The sequence below is a fragment of the Phascolarctos cinereus genome, unplaced genomic scaffold (genome assembly GCF_003287225.1).
Source record: "Phascolarctos cinereus isolate Bilbo 61053 unplaced genomic scaffold, phaCin_HiC Scaffold_3;HRSCAF=262, whole genome shotgun sequence".
NCBI lineage: Eukaryota > Metazoa > Chordata > Mammalia > Diprotodontia > Phascolarctidae > Phascolarctos > Phascolarctos cinereus.
Genome location: NW_027555736.1, coordinates 148,384,028 through 148,400,910, shown reverse-complemented (window position 1 = coordinate 148,400,910; position 16,883 = coordinate 148,384,028). Strand labels below are relative to the sequence as shown.

Below are 16,883 nucleotides of genomic sequence, written 5' to 3'. Positions count from 1 at the left end.
TTGGATTTATCAAGTAGGAGGGAAATGAATTCACTTTCCTAATGAACTCCTCCTTGACAGGTCCCACCTTTCTTTGCCCTCAGGCAAATGAACTCACTTTTCAAGGAGGGACCTGGCTAACTGAAAACCCCTAAACCTCATCTTGGTCCAAAATGTTATCATCCTTCCCTACTAAGCGCAGAAGTTACAAAGAACAAGCAAGGAAATGGGTTAGGCTTTTGCCTCTAATCCTTCTGGATTAAAGATGAGAAAGCGTTCTAAATGCTAGGAAAGCCATGGTGAGGAAGAACAAGGAGGCTGGCTGGTCTCCCTTGGACATAAGAGCCTGGGCAGTCACAAGTGCGTCCCATCTCCAACATTTCTTGTCGACCTGCCTTCACACCCTCAAGCTATCTCCTGCATGGACCACATTTTATGTATCTCTAGATGTCTCCATTGGTGATCTCCCACATCCTTGAGGACCGTGCCCCAATCTGGGTCAAAACAGAATCAAGCAACTTGGCTTGCCAGTTCCCCAGAGGTCACAGGCTTCCATCGCTCTTAGATTTCTACACTCTCTACCATGTCCCATCCTCCAAGCCCCACCAGCCATGCTTGGCAGAATGTCAGGACCACTTCAGGGATGCAGCCCCAGGCTGGGAAAAGAGTAGAAGACTTAGATCAGGGTTTGATTCTTTTCTCCCTATATTATTTCCTACCCCCATACACCACAGGATGACTCGGATGGCAGCATTGAGTGCATAAACGAGGAGAGAAGGATCAACAAGAAAGTCTGCAATGTCAGCTACCCATTTTTTAAAGCAAAAGCCAAGGTAAAAAACTTGGGGGGGGAAGGGGGAGAGGGGACGAAAGGGGGCAAGGAGGTGGGGGAAGTGTGGACAGCCAAGGATATGGGTGAGGAGGAGGTGCTTTTAAGTCACTAGAATATTTTTCTTATCATTAGATCATATAAGGACATTTCAAACGACCAAATTATCAGGCTGAGGTGCCCTCACAAAGCTAGTCAGCCACTAAGTTCAAAAGCACCTACCATGTGCCAGGCATTGCCCAAAGCTCTAGAAATACTAAAAAAGGCAGAAGACAGTCCCTGCCCTTAAGGAATTCACAGTCTTACACAGGCGGCGGGGGAGGAGACAATGTGAAAATAAGTTTGTACAAACAAGATATATATTGGATATACTGGAGACAGTCAACAGAGAGAAGGCTAGTCCCATCCTTGGAAAGGAAAGGACATGGATCAGAGGATTTTGTGCTCAGACCACTGCTACTCTGTGCCTCTCGGCAATGGGACAACCTCCCCTTAGACACAAGCCTCCTCATCCTCAGAGGGAAACCCCCTGTTCATCCTCAACTTCAATCCCCCTAATAAGTCCCACCCTTCTTTGCCCAGAGGAAATAAATTCACTTTTCTAATCTATGGCCTTGCTGACATTATTCTGTGAAGGCAGCAAGACTTGGGAATAAATCAGCCAGATTCCAAAAGGCCAATTAATAGGCTACATAGTATGGAATCTATTATTCTTAAATCATCCCCTATGTCTCCCAGTCCCCTCCCCAAACTGCATGCTTGCCCATGGAAGACCCCTGGGGAGGCTTATTAACACTGTCAGGTCCCCATGGACACCTCCTGGGAAGGCAGCAGGGTGGGCCCAGGGTAGAACAGAATATTTCATTATCCCAAATAAATGAGCTGTGCATAGAGTAAGAAAGAGGGGGAAGGAGGAGGAAGGCAACATCTTGGACTCATAATACTGCCTTATAAAACAGTGCCAGGAGGGAAATAAATCATAGCTGTCTGAGCTGTGAGCATTTGGGAGTGGAGAAGAGGGATAAAGGAGGTGGTAAGTTCAATAGGAGAGAAGCTAGTAGAGGAGAAAGTATTTGTCACCCAGTCATAGGATCAGGGATAGGGAGCCTAGGGAATTTTCAATGGAACTATTTGGAAAAATGGAGCTGGGAGCCAGGGTCACAATACCTAACTCAGCAGCCCCTATCTTCAAAATATCCTAAAACAGCTACTTAGGGTTGGGGGTTGGGGGGAAAGGGTTAGAAGGAAGATAGAGTGGAATTCTCACCAGGTATTCTGAAGCCTGGGGCAGCTAGGTGGTATAAGTAGTGAGAGCGGTAGACTGGAGTCAGGAAGACTGAGAAGAGTTCAAATCCAGCCTCAGACAGTTACTAGCTGTGTGGCCTTGGGCAAGTTAAGCCCTAAGTTTCCTCCTCTCCAAAATGAAAAGGGTTGGACTAACTCACCTCTAAGGTCCTTTCTAGATCTGCATTCTACGATCTGTAGGGGACTTCACCTTGAAGGGCTTCAGTTGCCTCCTCTATAAAATGAGGCAAGGTAGAGGAGATAATCTCTCAGGTTTTTCTAGCTCTGAAATCCTATGATTCTATGACCATTACCCTATCCCAAACCTCATGAAGCCCACAGAAAGACATTCCAAAGCCAATTTTTCTCCTTGTTTCCCTTTGCTCTTAAAAACAAGAAAAAAAAAGGGGAGGGGGAACAGTCAGGAAAGGCCCCCCTCTCAGTAGCTGTTTTCTTTGGCTCCTAAGAGCCATACTGGCAGCCTTTCAAATACCCTGTTGACGTTTCAGCCCATTATCTCTCCTCGTCCAGCACATTCCCAGCCGGCTAAGATGCTCTGCTGGGACAGCAGGACAAGGGTTAGACTCAGCCCCTATGTGAGGGAAAGTTGGGGATACAGGATGCAGCACGGCAGTCACAGCTCTGCTGTGCCCCAGATACTAAGCCAAAGGCCTTAGGGATCCCCGGTTTTCTAACAGGCTTGCTCTGATTGGTATTTTTCCTCTTTCTCCAGGGAGCTTTCCGCCTGGATTTTGAATTCAGCAAGTCGGATTTTCTTCAGAATATGGAGATCCTCCTGACAGTTGGCAGGTCAGAGGGCCATGCTCTGGTTGTCCTAAGCTCTTTCTGCTAACTCCAGGTCTCCAACACTCTTCATGTATTTGCCTGCTTTCACTCCATATTCCATGTAGTAGGCATGACATACACTCCTAATACAGCAATGCATTGCTTCCAGAGTGCTTGCCTCAAAGAAACTCTTCAGGGGAGGAAGTATGGACACTACTGTCCTCATTTTCCAGATAAGGACACTCAGGCGCAGAGAAGTTCAGTGATTTTAGATGGCCATGCTATTAGTAAATGGAAGAGCTGAACATAAGCCTAGATCTCTCTCCCTCTCTTTCTACTACACTATACTGCACAGAACAGACATGTTTTTTTCCCAGCCCATAGACTAGACCTTCTGCTAGGGGAGGCAAGACAGACATCAATGTAAACCCCCCAAAAAATACTATGATGATACAAAAAGGCTATAGTATTCTGGAAAACATTTAACAACCAGCTCTCTGTGGACACACTTTAATCTACAGGCCAAGTAATCAACAAAATAATAAATCAAGCCCTGATGTGTAGGTTTGCTGGTTTCCAAGGTGTAAATGCTCACAATGAAGTTATCGGTCCATTTCTTGGGAGCTAGTTCAAGCTGCCTCCAGGACACCTCTGAAAAAACAGCATTGAGTAATAGATATTATGGGACTGTGCTAGGCTAAGCCAAAAACAAGACTTGCCTAAAAGAGTTGAGTTTTGAACCACAAGGCCTCATGTTATCCGTCAATGAAATTCAAAAAAATCCACTAACACATAACTGAGGGAAAGAACAAGCTTTTCTGCTGCATATCCTATTAGTATTTTCTTATTGTAGCAGTAGGAACCTAACATAAAGCTGATTGATGTCAGTGGGGAAGGGGTGTGTGTGTGTGTGTGTGTGTGTGTGTGTGTGTGTGTGTGTGTGCGTGTGTGTGTGTGTGCATGTGTGTGTTTTGTGCTAATGGTGCTGTATCCAGCTTTCCTGGGCAGAGTGGTTTTGGAGGCTGTAATCTGACCTGAGGCATGTCCACAATGCTAACAGGCATACAACAATTTGGGGGAGGTGGTAAGAGGTGTGCCCATACGTGGACACACCCAGACCCACACCCACACACAGGGCTGGCCCAAGGCAAAATTGTGAAGTTCAGTTGACCCTTTCTGCCCTCCCCAATGCTTCAACACCCCATTCTCCACTGTCTCCATTCCACCCCTCATTACAATCCCAGGGTCATCTTCCTCTTTCTTCCCTTCCCTGTAACAAAACTTGCATTGGAATAGGATCATTTATTTCTAGGTATCAATGAGTTTCAATAGCCGTGTCCCTTCCTCCGGGATCACTTCCCCTTGATTCCAGATGTCTCATCCTTCGTCAATTCCCTAGAGGCATCAGACAGGTGGGGGAGATATTTCTGAGCAGGAGTGCCACCGAAATTATACCACATGAGGGAAGGGCCCTTCCATTCCCTATCGATGTAAAGACATGTATATAGCATGCATGTGAGTGTGCCTCTGTGTGTGTGTGTGTGTGTGTGTGTGCACTTGTTTTCCTGCCTGACCTTTCCCAGAGTAGCTACCTAGTTGCAGAGACCATGAATCTCTCTTAAGTAATAAATTAGCCAAAATTTATACAGTGTTCTAAGGTTTACGAAGTGCTTTCTATGTATTAGGTCAAATAGTATAGCCCCCTACCCCTCTTAAAGGAGGGAAGAAGTCCCTCTGTGATAGAGACAATTAAGAAGTCTTCATGATCTTCCGACAGACTTTCCCACCAATCTGTAATTTGATTTGCGAAATAAAAACAAAACACTCCATACAGATTTGGTGTCAAAGGTTGAAGAGCTACATAACAGCATGTTGAGTTCATGTCTGTAGTTAAGACAAATTAATTATTACATGGAATTTCTACTTGACCCTGAGGCTAAGTTATGAATGTTTTATATATGATTTAAAGCATTCCTGATCATTGCTGGAGAAAAAGGAAGCAAAACAGTTAAGTTCCTTTATGAAGAGAAATGCAGTCTTAAAATGAATTTTGCCTCTGTGTATATGTCTGAGTTATGGACCAAACACAGAGGAAAGCCGACAGTAAAGAAGAAAACTTAGCCAGTTCATTAATGAAATTAAATAGCCACCTCTGCACTTGGGCTGTCCTGGCTAATCCTGTTAGTTTGAGGTTTGTTTGCTTTGCTTGATCGGTCAGTTGGTGTTGGGTTTTGGTTTTTTGTGGGGGGAACGTTTTGGGAAAAGAGAATGCTTACCTTTATTAATTCCCAAGAGAAATTAAACTACGTAATTGAATTCGCACAACTATTTTTGAATTTCACAGAAGTTTAGCGAAGTTCTCAGGTACCGACCCCTAAAAGGAAGCTAATGAGTGAGTTGCTCTCAAAATAGAAATACAATTATAATGCTGATTCAAGGATTTCCTAGGTTTTTTCCTCTGCTGGTGACAGGACCTGCTGTTTGTTCTTAAGCTACGGAGATGATCCATCACTGCAATCCTTTTTGGATGCCTCTTCCCGGCACAGAAGTAACCCTGAACTCTGAAAGGATATGCCAGCAGAGGGCCAGTGCCCAACATGTCCTACTTAGCCAGAGTGGCTTTGAGCAAGCCATTGACGAACTTATCATCTGAGGACCAGTTTAGCAAAGTTCAGAGACTTGTCACTGGAAAGCTAGCCTCCCAAGCCATGAGTTTTCTGTTTTGTTTTTTAACCACAGCAACTCATGAAACCATCTACTGATCTGTGGAGGAGTTTGGGCTTGGTTGTTGCTGTTGTTGGTTTTTTTTTAGGCAATTGGGGTTAAGTGACTTGCCCAGGGTCACACAGCTAGTAAGTGTCAAGTGTTTGGTCTGAGGCCGCATTTGAACTCAATCCTCCTGACTTCAGGGCCGGTGCTCTATCCACTGCGCCATCTAGCTGCCCCCTGTGGAAGAGTTTTGAAGGAAGCTTCCATAAAGATACATTATGGGTCTTTTGAAGCACTTAAGTATATGTATGTGATAACAACTCACATTTATATAGCAATTGATGCATTTTTTAAAAGTCCTTTCATGTACATATATTATTTTATTTGATTCTCCAGCACTTAATAAGTATAGTGCTTGGCATGTAGCAAGTGCTCAGCAAATGCTTTTTCATTCATTCATTCATTCACTGATACAGCAATCCTTCAAGAAAGGCAAAGCTTTAAGTACTTTACTAATGATGTCAGAGAAGTACAGGAACCTGTCTAAAATCACACAGAAAGTTAGGGACAGAACCAGATCTAGAACCCAAATGTCTTCATTCCTCATCCAGTGATTTTTTTATTACACTGTGCTGCCTCCATTTGTGTGGTTGCACACATAGGATGTGGTTGAGGGAGGGACCTGAGCTTGGAAAGGTGACTGTTACAAGAAGTAGAGGAAGAGCAAGGTGACATCCCCCCAACAGGGTGCCCCCTCAGGTTCATGGACATGTCACAGCCTGAAAAGTGTGAGAAATATTGATCCAGTCTGTTCCCCATCTTCCCAAAAGAACCAAACCAGCCCACCAAAGAAGAGATTACTCAATCTCCCTTACAACCCAGCTTAAGTATGTGGCAGCTCTGGATACCAAGAAGTTCTTATTTTTGTCTGACCTGAATCCCTCCCACAACCCTAGGTGAGCTCAATGCTCAGACTGGCTCTCCACATGGAGAGGGCGTGAACTCCTGACCGTGGTTTTCTGTCTTCTGATTTCAGTGACAGTGAAGAGCAGGAAAGCACCAAAAAAGATAACTCAGCTCTCCTCAATTTCCACCTTAAATATGAAGCTGACATCCTTTTCACCAGGTATGAAATCATCCTCCCTGAGACTCCCTCAGGTCCAAGAGGGGAGCATCATGCCAGCAGCTCACAGTAGTGTCACAGCCTAAAAGAGACCCAGATACCTCTAATGCGATAAAGTGGCAGAAGAAAATAAAGCTGAAGGGCATAGGGCATCCTAATAGGAAAACAAGAAGTTAGAAACCCCAAGTCCGTGTGCCTAGGCAGGTACTGGAACATGGAGTTTACACCATGGGGATTTGTGGAGAAAAGAGAGGACACGGTCCTCATCTTTGTGGATCATCTAATTTGATGGTAGCAATAGAGTCCCTTCTCCTAAGAGCTCAGCCTAATGAAGAAGATAATGTGCCCATCCTCGGACAACAAAGTCTGATTGGGAAAATGGGTCACATACAATAGAAAAAAATATTTAACAACACTTAACAAAGCAACATTCAAATAAATACAATTAGCAGATGATGAGCCTGGCTCCAAAGTATCCAAGGACTCAGGTTTCTTTTTCTCCCACTCCCAGACCCTTGTCCTCAGTTCCCAATACCTTTTGGAGAAGTCCTAGCTAGGTACCTGCCTGAGGTCCCAGACCTCTGCAACAGGGTAGAAATAGATATGATATACTTAAGGCACCCCAACGGAGGTCTGACTGTTTATCTATATATCTCTCAGTCTCGGTCTGTGTGTGTGTGTGTGTGTGTGTGTGTGTGTGTGTGTGCGCGTCTGTCTGTCTGTCTCTGTCTGTCTGTCTGTCTCTCTCTCTCTATATATATATATATATATATATATACACACACACACATACACAGATAGATAGATAGATAGATAGATAGATAGATAGATAGATAGATAGATAGATAGATCTCCCTCCCTCCCTCCTTCTCTCTCACAGGATAGCCTGCCCTGACCCATTCTGACTAACAATTCTGTCCAACTTCCCTATAGAAGTTCCAGCCTGAGCCGCTATGAGGTCAAGTCCAACAGCTCCTTGGAGGGTTACAACAGCATTGGCCCTCCTTTCCAATGCACATTTACGGTAAGACTAGACAGAAGCAGGGAAGAAGGTGAAGGATGTGAAGCTGGGGCCCTACCTCTGGAAGGGATATCTGGGGTCTAAGCTAATGCTGTCCCAGTACAGTGGTAAGACCACTGGCCTGGGATTCGGTAAATTAATGTTCTGGTCCTGTCTCAGCAAATGTGTGACTTTGTACAGGTTCACACTACCTCCGTGGACCTCAATTCCCCCAGAATAGAAAGATGTATTACTGTCCTGCCAATTGCAAATGCTTGGTGTGAGGAAAAAATATTTGTGAAAGTACTTTGGAAAAAAATACAAAGTACTATACCAAAATAATGCCTAATGATGTATTTGGATGATCCAGATGGAGGCATCACTTGGCTAAGGTCACACATTTAGTCTAGTCCCTTCATTCTAGGGTAGGGAACCTGCAGCCTCAAGGCCACATGTGGCCCTCTAGGTCCTCAAGTGCAGCCCTTCGACTGAGTCCAAACTTCACAGAACAAATCCCCAAATTTATTTTGTGAAGTTTGGATTAGTCAAAGGGCCTCACTTGAGGACCTACAGGGCCACATGTGGCCTCAAGGCCACAGGTTCCCCAACCCTGTTCTAGGCCCTAAGATACCAGTAACCTATTGATAACAGTGATAAGTACTGACATTTGCATAGCCCTTTAAAGTTGGCAAAGCACTGCCTACTTAAAAGAGGGGGGAGCAGTGCCAGAGAGGGAGAGAATTTGGAACCAGAAATTTTTAACAATTTTTTTACATGGCATCTGGAAATATTTAATGAAATAAATAAAACTATACTAAAAACAAAAAAATAAAAAAATTAAGTTGGCCAAGCATATTATAGGCATTATCTCATTTGAGCTCTAAGAGATTACAGGTATTGTATTTCCATTTTTCAAGTGAGGAAAATAAGACTCAGAAAGATTCTGAGGTCACTCACACAGGATTACATGGCTCCCAAGTACTGAGTCAAGATTTAAATTCAATTCTTCAAGGTTCCGAGTTCAGCACTTCATCACCCACTAAGCTATGCTGCCTCAAAAAACAAGATCGGAATCTCAGGGTGATATGATATGTCTACAAGCATGGCCCCCAAGACACACGTCCATACTTCTGCAATGTCACCAAAACACAATATTGTTGTCCCTCCACACCCAGCTGCAAACCCTGCTGTATTTTAAAAAATCCTCCAACAGCAGAGAAAGTAACTAGCTTGACTTTGATGTCCCTCAGTTTCCCCATGTGCGTTGTGCTTGGAGACATATCCTCGTTTCCATCTTTTGCTTGGTTTCTGTAAGCTCCCTTGGGAAGAACAGCTGCTTTAACAGTTTAAGCAATCAGCCAAATCAATCCGATCTCTTGACTGGCTTTATATATCATTCTGTTATGATTTTATCCATCAGGTGGTTTAAAAGCCTTGGTTGCACACCTACTGGGTGCCCAACCCTGTGCCAGGGGCCTTTGGAAAGATGAAATACAAGTGAAGGAGAATAATAATAGCTGATGCTCATGTAGCCCATTGAAAAGCAATAGTGGATACAGAGCTGGCCTGGAAGCCAAGAAGACACGAGTTCAAGTGCTGCCTTGGATGGAATATTGGCTGTGTGACACAGGACAAGTCACTTAAATCTCTCAGCTTGCTCTAGGCAACACACTGAACTAAACCCTGATTTTCAGAGAAAGTACTGACTTCCCTTGGGAAAGAGAGTCTCCCCATCTGAGTGTTACCCATTCCAATGAAATCACAAGGCTAGTCCCTATCTAGCCCTTCAGTTTACAAAGTGTTTTCTCATGCATTATTTCATTTCAGCCTTACAAGAGCCCTGTAAGATAAGTAGTGTATTATTATTATTCTCATTTTACAGATAAAGAAACTGACACTCAGAGAAACAATATGAATTTCCAAAATGGCACAGCTAATAAATGATAGAGTCATGCCCCTACTGATGAGCCTCAAGTCTTCAAGTTATTCAATATAACTAGGGGGCAGGGAGTTCAACATACCCAAAACAATTCCAGGCATTAAAAGTTAAATTTGTATGATGCTGACTCTAAGTGCGATTGGGGTTCATAAGATTGTAGATTTGGGGCTGGATGGGACCTAAAAAGTTATCTGATCTAATACTCTCATTTTGCAGATAAGGAAAGTCACAAAGGAAATGACTTATCCAAGGTCATATGGGGGAAGGGAAAGAACTCAAGTCTGGGCCTATACGCTGGGGGCTTTTTTCACTGTATAATTTCTCCCAGAGTTCTAAGAAGGGAAACCTCTCTGGCTGGGAAGAGGTGTGAGGTAAGAGTAGACAAGTAAAGGAGCCCAGCTGTAGAGGCCTCAAAAAAATCTAATTACTATGATTGTAATGGTGGTTGTCGCTGTGTTTAAGAGGCAGCATAACACAGTAGGTAGACTATTCAGAATCAGGAAGACCTGGGTCCAAGTCTTATCTACAATACATACTGACTGTGTGACCCTAGGCAAGTCACTTAATTTCTCAGTGCCCCTAGGGAACTCTTTCAGACTCTTAAGTGAAGAAGTAGATCTTCATCAGCAAAGAAAGTTTCTCACTAGGACCTCTCTAAACCAATGAAATTATAGAAAATACATAGATGGGCTATAACACAGTTATCCCATGTTGTACAATAATGTCATTGTTATTAGCTGTACAACTTGTTTATTCAATGGAAGGGGAAACAGCAGAAATTAAGGAGCACGTCTCAGTCTCTAGACATCATGGTCCTGTAATGCTCCCTCATTAGACTAACCCCTCACTGTTCCCCAGGGCTCCCCACAATCCCCTGCCCCAGTGGCTACTATGCTAATACCTCTTCCCTCTTTTTTCATAGATCCTAAACTTGGGATTTTTCCCAGTAGAAGGGGTCACAATTAAAATCACGATCCCCATTGCCACCAGAGGAGGGAACCGCCTCCTGATGCTGAGTGACTTCTTTGTGAATCAGGTAATGATCTGCCAGGCACCCTCCCTGATAGTCTAAGGTGGGCATAATGCCTTTCCCTGAGCCAGCAAGAACCTTGCCCAAGGAGTAAGCCCTTGCTGCTTCCTTTCCCCCCCCACTCTGGAGTGCCAACGTATGGGTCTTTTCCTGGGTTATTTCACAGGGTGAAAGTACTTCTTCATTCATCAAGGGAAGAACACTGTCTGATGAGCCTGGTTGTAAGACCACATGTGTGTCTGTTTTTATGTGTCTGTGTAGGAGAATTCAACATGCAACATCTGGGGGAACAATACTGACTACCAACAAGCTCCCACTGAGGAGGACCTGAGTCACTCACCACAGCTGGTAGAGACTCTCCCATGGAAAGAGGGTTGGAATGTAGTAGACTCAAGAGCTCTGTTTCCTGAGCTTAAAAGCTGTTTTTCCCATAGTCAATAAGTAGTAATTAAATGCCTAGTAGGTCTCCACCCTACGAGGAATACACACAATAAATAAGGAGAGAGCACTGTGGGCCAGTGAAGTCAGGGTAAGATTTGTGGTAGTAGTTGGATTTAGGTTGGATTTAGCATGGGTAAGAGACAAAAGGAAAGGAGGGCAGATGTTCCGGTATTCTGGAAAGGGTAAAAAAAAATACACATACACATATATGTGTAGATAGACAGATATACAGATATATGATATACATACATATATATATATATATATATATTATATATATATATATATCTCACATGTGCAAAGGGACTTCTGACCTTTGTAATATTCATAAGGTAGATAGGAAATATATCATTAGTTTATTTTCTAGGTAGGGAAACTGAGGCATAGAAAGAGAATTTAATTCAACACACATATATTTATTAAGTATCTACTATGTATAAAGGTACTGCAAATTAGGACTACCACCAAAGTTATAAAATAGGTTTCCCAACTCAAGTACTTTGTTCCTTCTTTAAGGCAGCAAGGACACAGTGAATTATGACCCTGGCTTAAATAACAGATCTGTGTAACTATTTTGAGTTGCTTAGCATCTCTGTGCCTTAGTTTCTTTCTCTGTAAACTGAGAATAATAATAAGACCTACCTCAAACCACTTCTGTGGGATGAAATAATACAGGTAAAAGTTTTCAAATGTTAAAGTGTTATGTAAATGTTGGCTATTATTCCACTATGCCAAATACTACCAGTCTTGTCCATCTGAAATCCAAGAATAAAGTAGACTCCTCCTCCAGCACAGTCCTACAGGGGCCTTCAAACTTTACCACAAAAGCATCCACCCATATGTAAGGCCAGCCTGATTTATGAGACAGAGAGATCATAAGCTCCAGAATCTCCATGGTCTGATGTCCTGATTCAGGTCTCATGCCCTGAGATAGATTCCATCGAGCCTGACTCTGGGGTTTTCAGATGCAGGAAGAGTCCTTAATTTTAATAACTGAGCTAGTCATTTCTACCAATCTACAATAGAGAACTGAGCTAGACAGTCTTTTGGTTCTAAATAAGGGATCATTCAATATTAGTGGCTGGAGGATTGTAGGTCTAGTCTGAGAGAGAGTGACCATATCTAGGCCTTGAACAGAGTAGGCTCTTAATAAACATTTGTGGAATTCAATTAAACTTGCCTCCCTTGGGTCCATCTTTTTTCAGAACCATAGCAATTCAGATGTGGTTTCAATCCAATGCAACGTGAAGCTGGCCACCAACCAAGAAATGAGTTTCCACCTGCTGGGGAATCTATGGCTGAAATCCCTCAAAGCAGTAAGTGGTCAAGTCCCTGTCTGACTTACTCCCCATCCTTGGGCTCTCCTAATTCAGCTAAAGAATGCAGAACCCACAAGAGGATTCGATCCCTCTCAATTTCCAAAGAATAGAGCCCCTCTTTAGGTCCTCCACGGATTGGTTTTCCAATTTGTGGGTTATTCTTAGCCAGTATTTCATGGCAAACCAGCCTCCTCCAATCTATCCCCTTCACCAATTCTTCCTCCTTCCTCCCACTCAATGACAACTTAATTGAACAATCAACATGTAGTCAACACTGTATTGTAGGATATGCAAACAACCCAATCTCTGTGCTAAGCAACTTATCTTCTAACAAGGCCAACAAGATATAAATACAATAAAATGAAATATCAGTACAGAAGCCAGCACAAAGCAATGTTAAGTGCCGAGCAGGTGGTTCAGAAAGGAAATGCTATAGGAGGTCAGACAGAGAAGGGCTTGTTGTAAACTGGGATAGTAAAACAAAGTTTCATGAAACAGGTAAGATTGGCAGAATATAATTAGGCAGCTAGATAGATATGCTACCTAGATAATTACAGAATGCCTTCAGAACTAACGGAAATCTTTTCTACCTTATCCATTACTCTGGATTATCCACTAAAGTGGTGTATGTCATTGAAGTCTGGCTGGCCTTAGATATGTTCTCCTTATCCCTGGACCCCAATGGATTCTCTTCAATCCCTGACCATCCTCATTCAGTGGATAAGCTCCTACCCACTGTAGTCTACCTAATACCACCAAGTTCTCCTAGTTGAAAAATAAATGCCGTATGTGTTGAATTCAGGGTAAGAGCTAAAGACCTCAAAATCAGATGGAAGTGGGTTGGGGGTAGGAGAGCTGGGGAAGGGCCCTAGTGAATGATAGGTGGCCAAAGAGAGAGTTGGCAAAAATGTGGAGTGAAGACAAGAGCTATGGATTTCCTTGTCACACTTCACCCCAAGAAAAGGTAACAAGTTTAATTATTGACTTGGGGCATAACATCCCTGATACATAAATCATAGAATGCTAAAAGCAGGCAAGGTCTTTAGACAACATTTAATCGTGGAAAAAGTGGGTCCCAGAAAAGACTCACTCAAGGTCACACCAGATCAATCAGTGCCCTGGAAAGAACACTGAACTAGGAGTCATAGGACCTGAGTACTCCCTGAGTATACTTGTAGAAGTGGTGACTTGATCTCTCCCAGGACCTTAAGCCTTTTTTTATCTGTTTGTAACAGTCATTGCACAGCAGCATCTGCTGAGCAACATGTGAAATAAAAGGGTTGGCCTAGGTGACCCTGAAGGTCCCTTCCCAATCTCAGTCTATGGTCCCAGATCTGTCATTCTCTCCCTTAGCGACACTAAAGAAATCAAGTTTCCATTGCTGATTTGCACCCAGTATTTGGATCAAATTGGCAAACATTAAGCACCCGTTCTATGCCAACACTGTCCTGGACACTGTAGTAAACCAACCTGACAGCCCTTCATCTGGGGCAACTGAGAAAGGTGTTGACTCCAGCAAAGGCAGACATGGCTGGGAACCACTGGTGACCCATCTGGTGAAAGGAGAGGAGGGGAGAATGAAGAAGGCAAAACTCAAAGAACAACAGACACAATTCCAACAACATCAATAAAGAAAACACTAATGGGCACCAAAACTCAGGTCAAGCTAGACGGCACCAAAGGACCTATGGCAAAGTACACATCCCTTCTCTTATCATCAGTCAGCTACAAAGGCAAACACCATGTGTAACTAGTCCCAGTTATTCTACTAGGTGGCACTGTTTTCCAATAATATACCTCGTGTGAGGGTGTACTGAAAAGTGTCTTGCATCAAAACATGTGCCTTTGTTTTTGAAGGAGAGGAACAGAGAAGTAGCCATTATATTGGGGGGGATCCTTATGTGGCCTCCTGGGACACAGAGGCGGGTTGGGGGTTGAAGCCTCTCTGTCCAATGCCAGACAACAACATCCCTGTCTCTGGGCAGCTCAAATTCAAGTCTTTGAAAATCAAAGTCAATGCGGCACTGCAGCGTCAGTTCCAGAGCCCTTTCATCTTCCGGGAAGAAGATCCCAGCCGGCAGGTGAGCTTGTGGGGGAGGAAGGAGTAGGGAGGGACTCGCTGGGATAGAGGGGTGGCAAGACAAGATCTGGGAGCTCTGAGCCTGAGAGGTGGCCCTGGTCCACTCTAGACTCCACCTCCAAACCCAGGCTGGCCTTACTCCATCCCAGAAGGCAAGACCACAAGGGCCAAGGGCCCAAGAGGTCAGGACTACTCTACTCTTCCCCATCCCCACTCCCACTCCCCTGGAAAGGCCAGCAAGGCAGGGTAATCTCTTTAAAGCAAATTTAACAATGCATTACAGGTTTTGCAAACCTTAAAGCAATCTATAAACTATTTTATTATTTCTCTTCTCTATTTTTCTGGGTCTGTCTGTATAATCAGTTTTCTATTAGTTGGTGAAATAAGAAACTCCATTCAGAATGTCCAGTAAAAAGTCATTAGCTCATCTCCCTGTTCCTCACCCTATAAAATGAAAACTTAAATCCATATGAATGCATATCATATGTTGCTTAGAAGTTATTGGAAGGTCGATCATTTGATATGGAATGTTTACAGGAAGTTGCTGTTTTAAAGGGGGGGATCTGATACTCTGAATCATTTTGCTTTGGGCAAAGTACAAAGCTCTGGCCAAGCACTTACATAAGGGGATTTGATGATGATGATGATGATGATGATGATGATGATGATGATGATGATGATGATGACACAAAGGGATGGAAAAGAAATCTGTCCTATCTGCTGAACCCCACCCTCAAGCCTCTGGTACCCGGGCCACCTAAAAAAGAAGACAGAAACCAAGGGAAGGGGCTGCCTCCAGAATCTGGCCACTTGAGGACCATGTAGTTCTGCTGCCCTCTCCTGGCTTTACTTAAGAAGCAAGGCTCAGAAACTCAACTCAGCGGCTCTTCTCACCACCCACAGTTTAGTTGGGTTTTGGGGGTTTTTTTTAACAGGGAAGTAGGGGAACAGACTTTTTCAATCATCTTCACGTATTTAGTGATCCTCTCCCTTTCTCCCGAGGGAGTGTAAGGCTTTTTGGATACTTTGTCTTTCAGAAAATCAACCAAAATTAGCAAGGACCTATTCTTTTTTTTTTTAAATATAAATTTATTTATTTTTAGTTTTCAATATTCACTCGTAAGGACCTATTCTTGTACTATACACAATAAAGCATACAAAGATGTATAAGATAAGGCCCCTACCTCAATCCCAGTCTAGTTGGGATGGCAAAATATAAGTATAAGAACAGTGTATGAAAACTTTTTAAGTATATTAGTGGTACACATAGCAAAGGAATCCGCATTTAGAACTGAAAGGGATCTCAAAAGTCATGTGGTCTAACTCCCTCAATCTACTGATGAGGAAACTGAGAGACAAAGAGGTTAAATGAGTTGCCCAAAGCAATCCTAGTTCTGCTAGTAAGCAGCAGACTCCGACTCCAGGGCTCTGTCTACTATACCGATCTGTCATGAGTGCCACGAGTTCAGAGGTGGTAGACATCACCACCTCTGAAGATGATGAGGATGGTGGCAGATGACTTAATGGAGAAGGGAGGACTTAACTGGGCTTTGAGGTGTATGTAGAATTCAGACAAGTGGAGAGGTACAGATAAACATTGAATAGGATAGTGAGGATGGACATTACAATAAAAATTAAAAGCCAAAATTACTAGTGTTAATTGGAATTGGGGTCTTTAGAGCCAGCTCTCCAAGTCTGTCTTCTCTGCTTTCTGCCTCCCCTTTCCAGACCCCATCTTACCGGGTGGCATTGGACCTCAAAGCTCCAAAATCAAAGGATAAGAAAGCAATTTGAAGGCAGCTTTCTCAGTAACCTCACACACACACACACACACACACACACACACACACACACACACACACACACACATTCACATATACTTCCCATTTGACAAGTACAGCCTAGAAAAGAGTCTTAGGTAATGGATAGCCAGAGATAGATTTGCCAACCTACAGAGAACCTCCTTCTGGAAGGTATTGATCCTTGAGGGCTTGAGAGACTGGGTTCCCTATTGGTTGGGCCAAATGGAGGAAGAGAATTAGACTCTGGTCATGCCAGTCTTTTTAGCATTTTCTGTTAGGATAAGGACCAGATCTCACTCCCCATCAGACTGCATGCTCCACAAGAGCAGAAGCTGTGTCTCCAACTATGAACAAGACTGTTTGGGCAATATTCAATTAATGGTGTTTCTTGGCTGTTGTCCCTTTCAGATCATTTTCGAAATCTCTAAGCAAGAGGATTCCCAGATCCCAATCTGGATCATCATTGGAAGCACATTGGGAGGCCTCTTGCTCCTTGCCCTGCTGGTTCTCGCACTCTGGAAGGTGAGACCTTGGCTACAGGCAGCTATTGAGGTGACACAGG

General features: G+C 43.5%; 1 protein-coding gene across 1 annotated transcript in view; it reads left to right on the top strand.

The window, feature by feature from the left end:
- Positions 1 to 16,883, top strand: part of ITGA11 (integrin subunit alpha 11) — an 81,252-nt gene that overhangs the window by 60,952 nt on the left and 3,417 nt on the right. Inside the window, exons 17-25 of the mRNA XM_020982483.2 lie at positions 714 to 812; positions 2,826 to 2,902; positions 6,624 to 6,713; positions 7,644 to 7,734; positions 10,572 to 10,685; positions 10,941 to 11,027; positions 12,326 to 12,436; positions 14,425 to 14,520; positions 16,730 to 16,843. Of these exons, the coding sequence (XP_020838142.2) occupies positions 714 to 812; positions 2,826 to 2,902; positions 6,624 to 6,713; positions 7,644 to 7,734; positions 10,572 to 10,685; positions 10,941 to 11,027; positions 12,326 to 12,436; positions 14,425 to 14,520; positions 16,730 to 16,843 (879 nt within the window). The remainder of the gene's footprint in view (positions 1 to 713; positions 813 to 2,825; positions 2,903 to 6,623; positions 6,714 to 7,643; positions 7,735 to 10,571; positions 10,686 to 10,940; positions 11,028 to 12,325; positions 12,437 to 14,424; positions 14,521 to 16,729; positions 16,844 to 16,883) is intronic.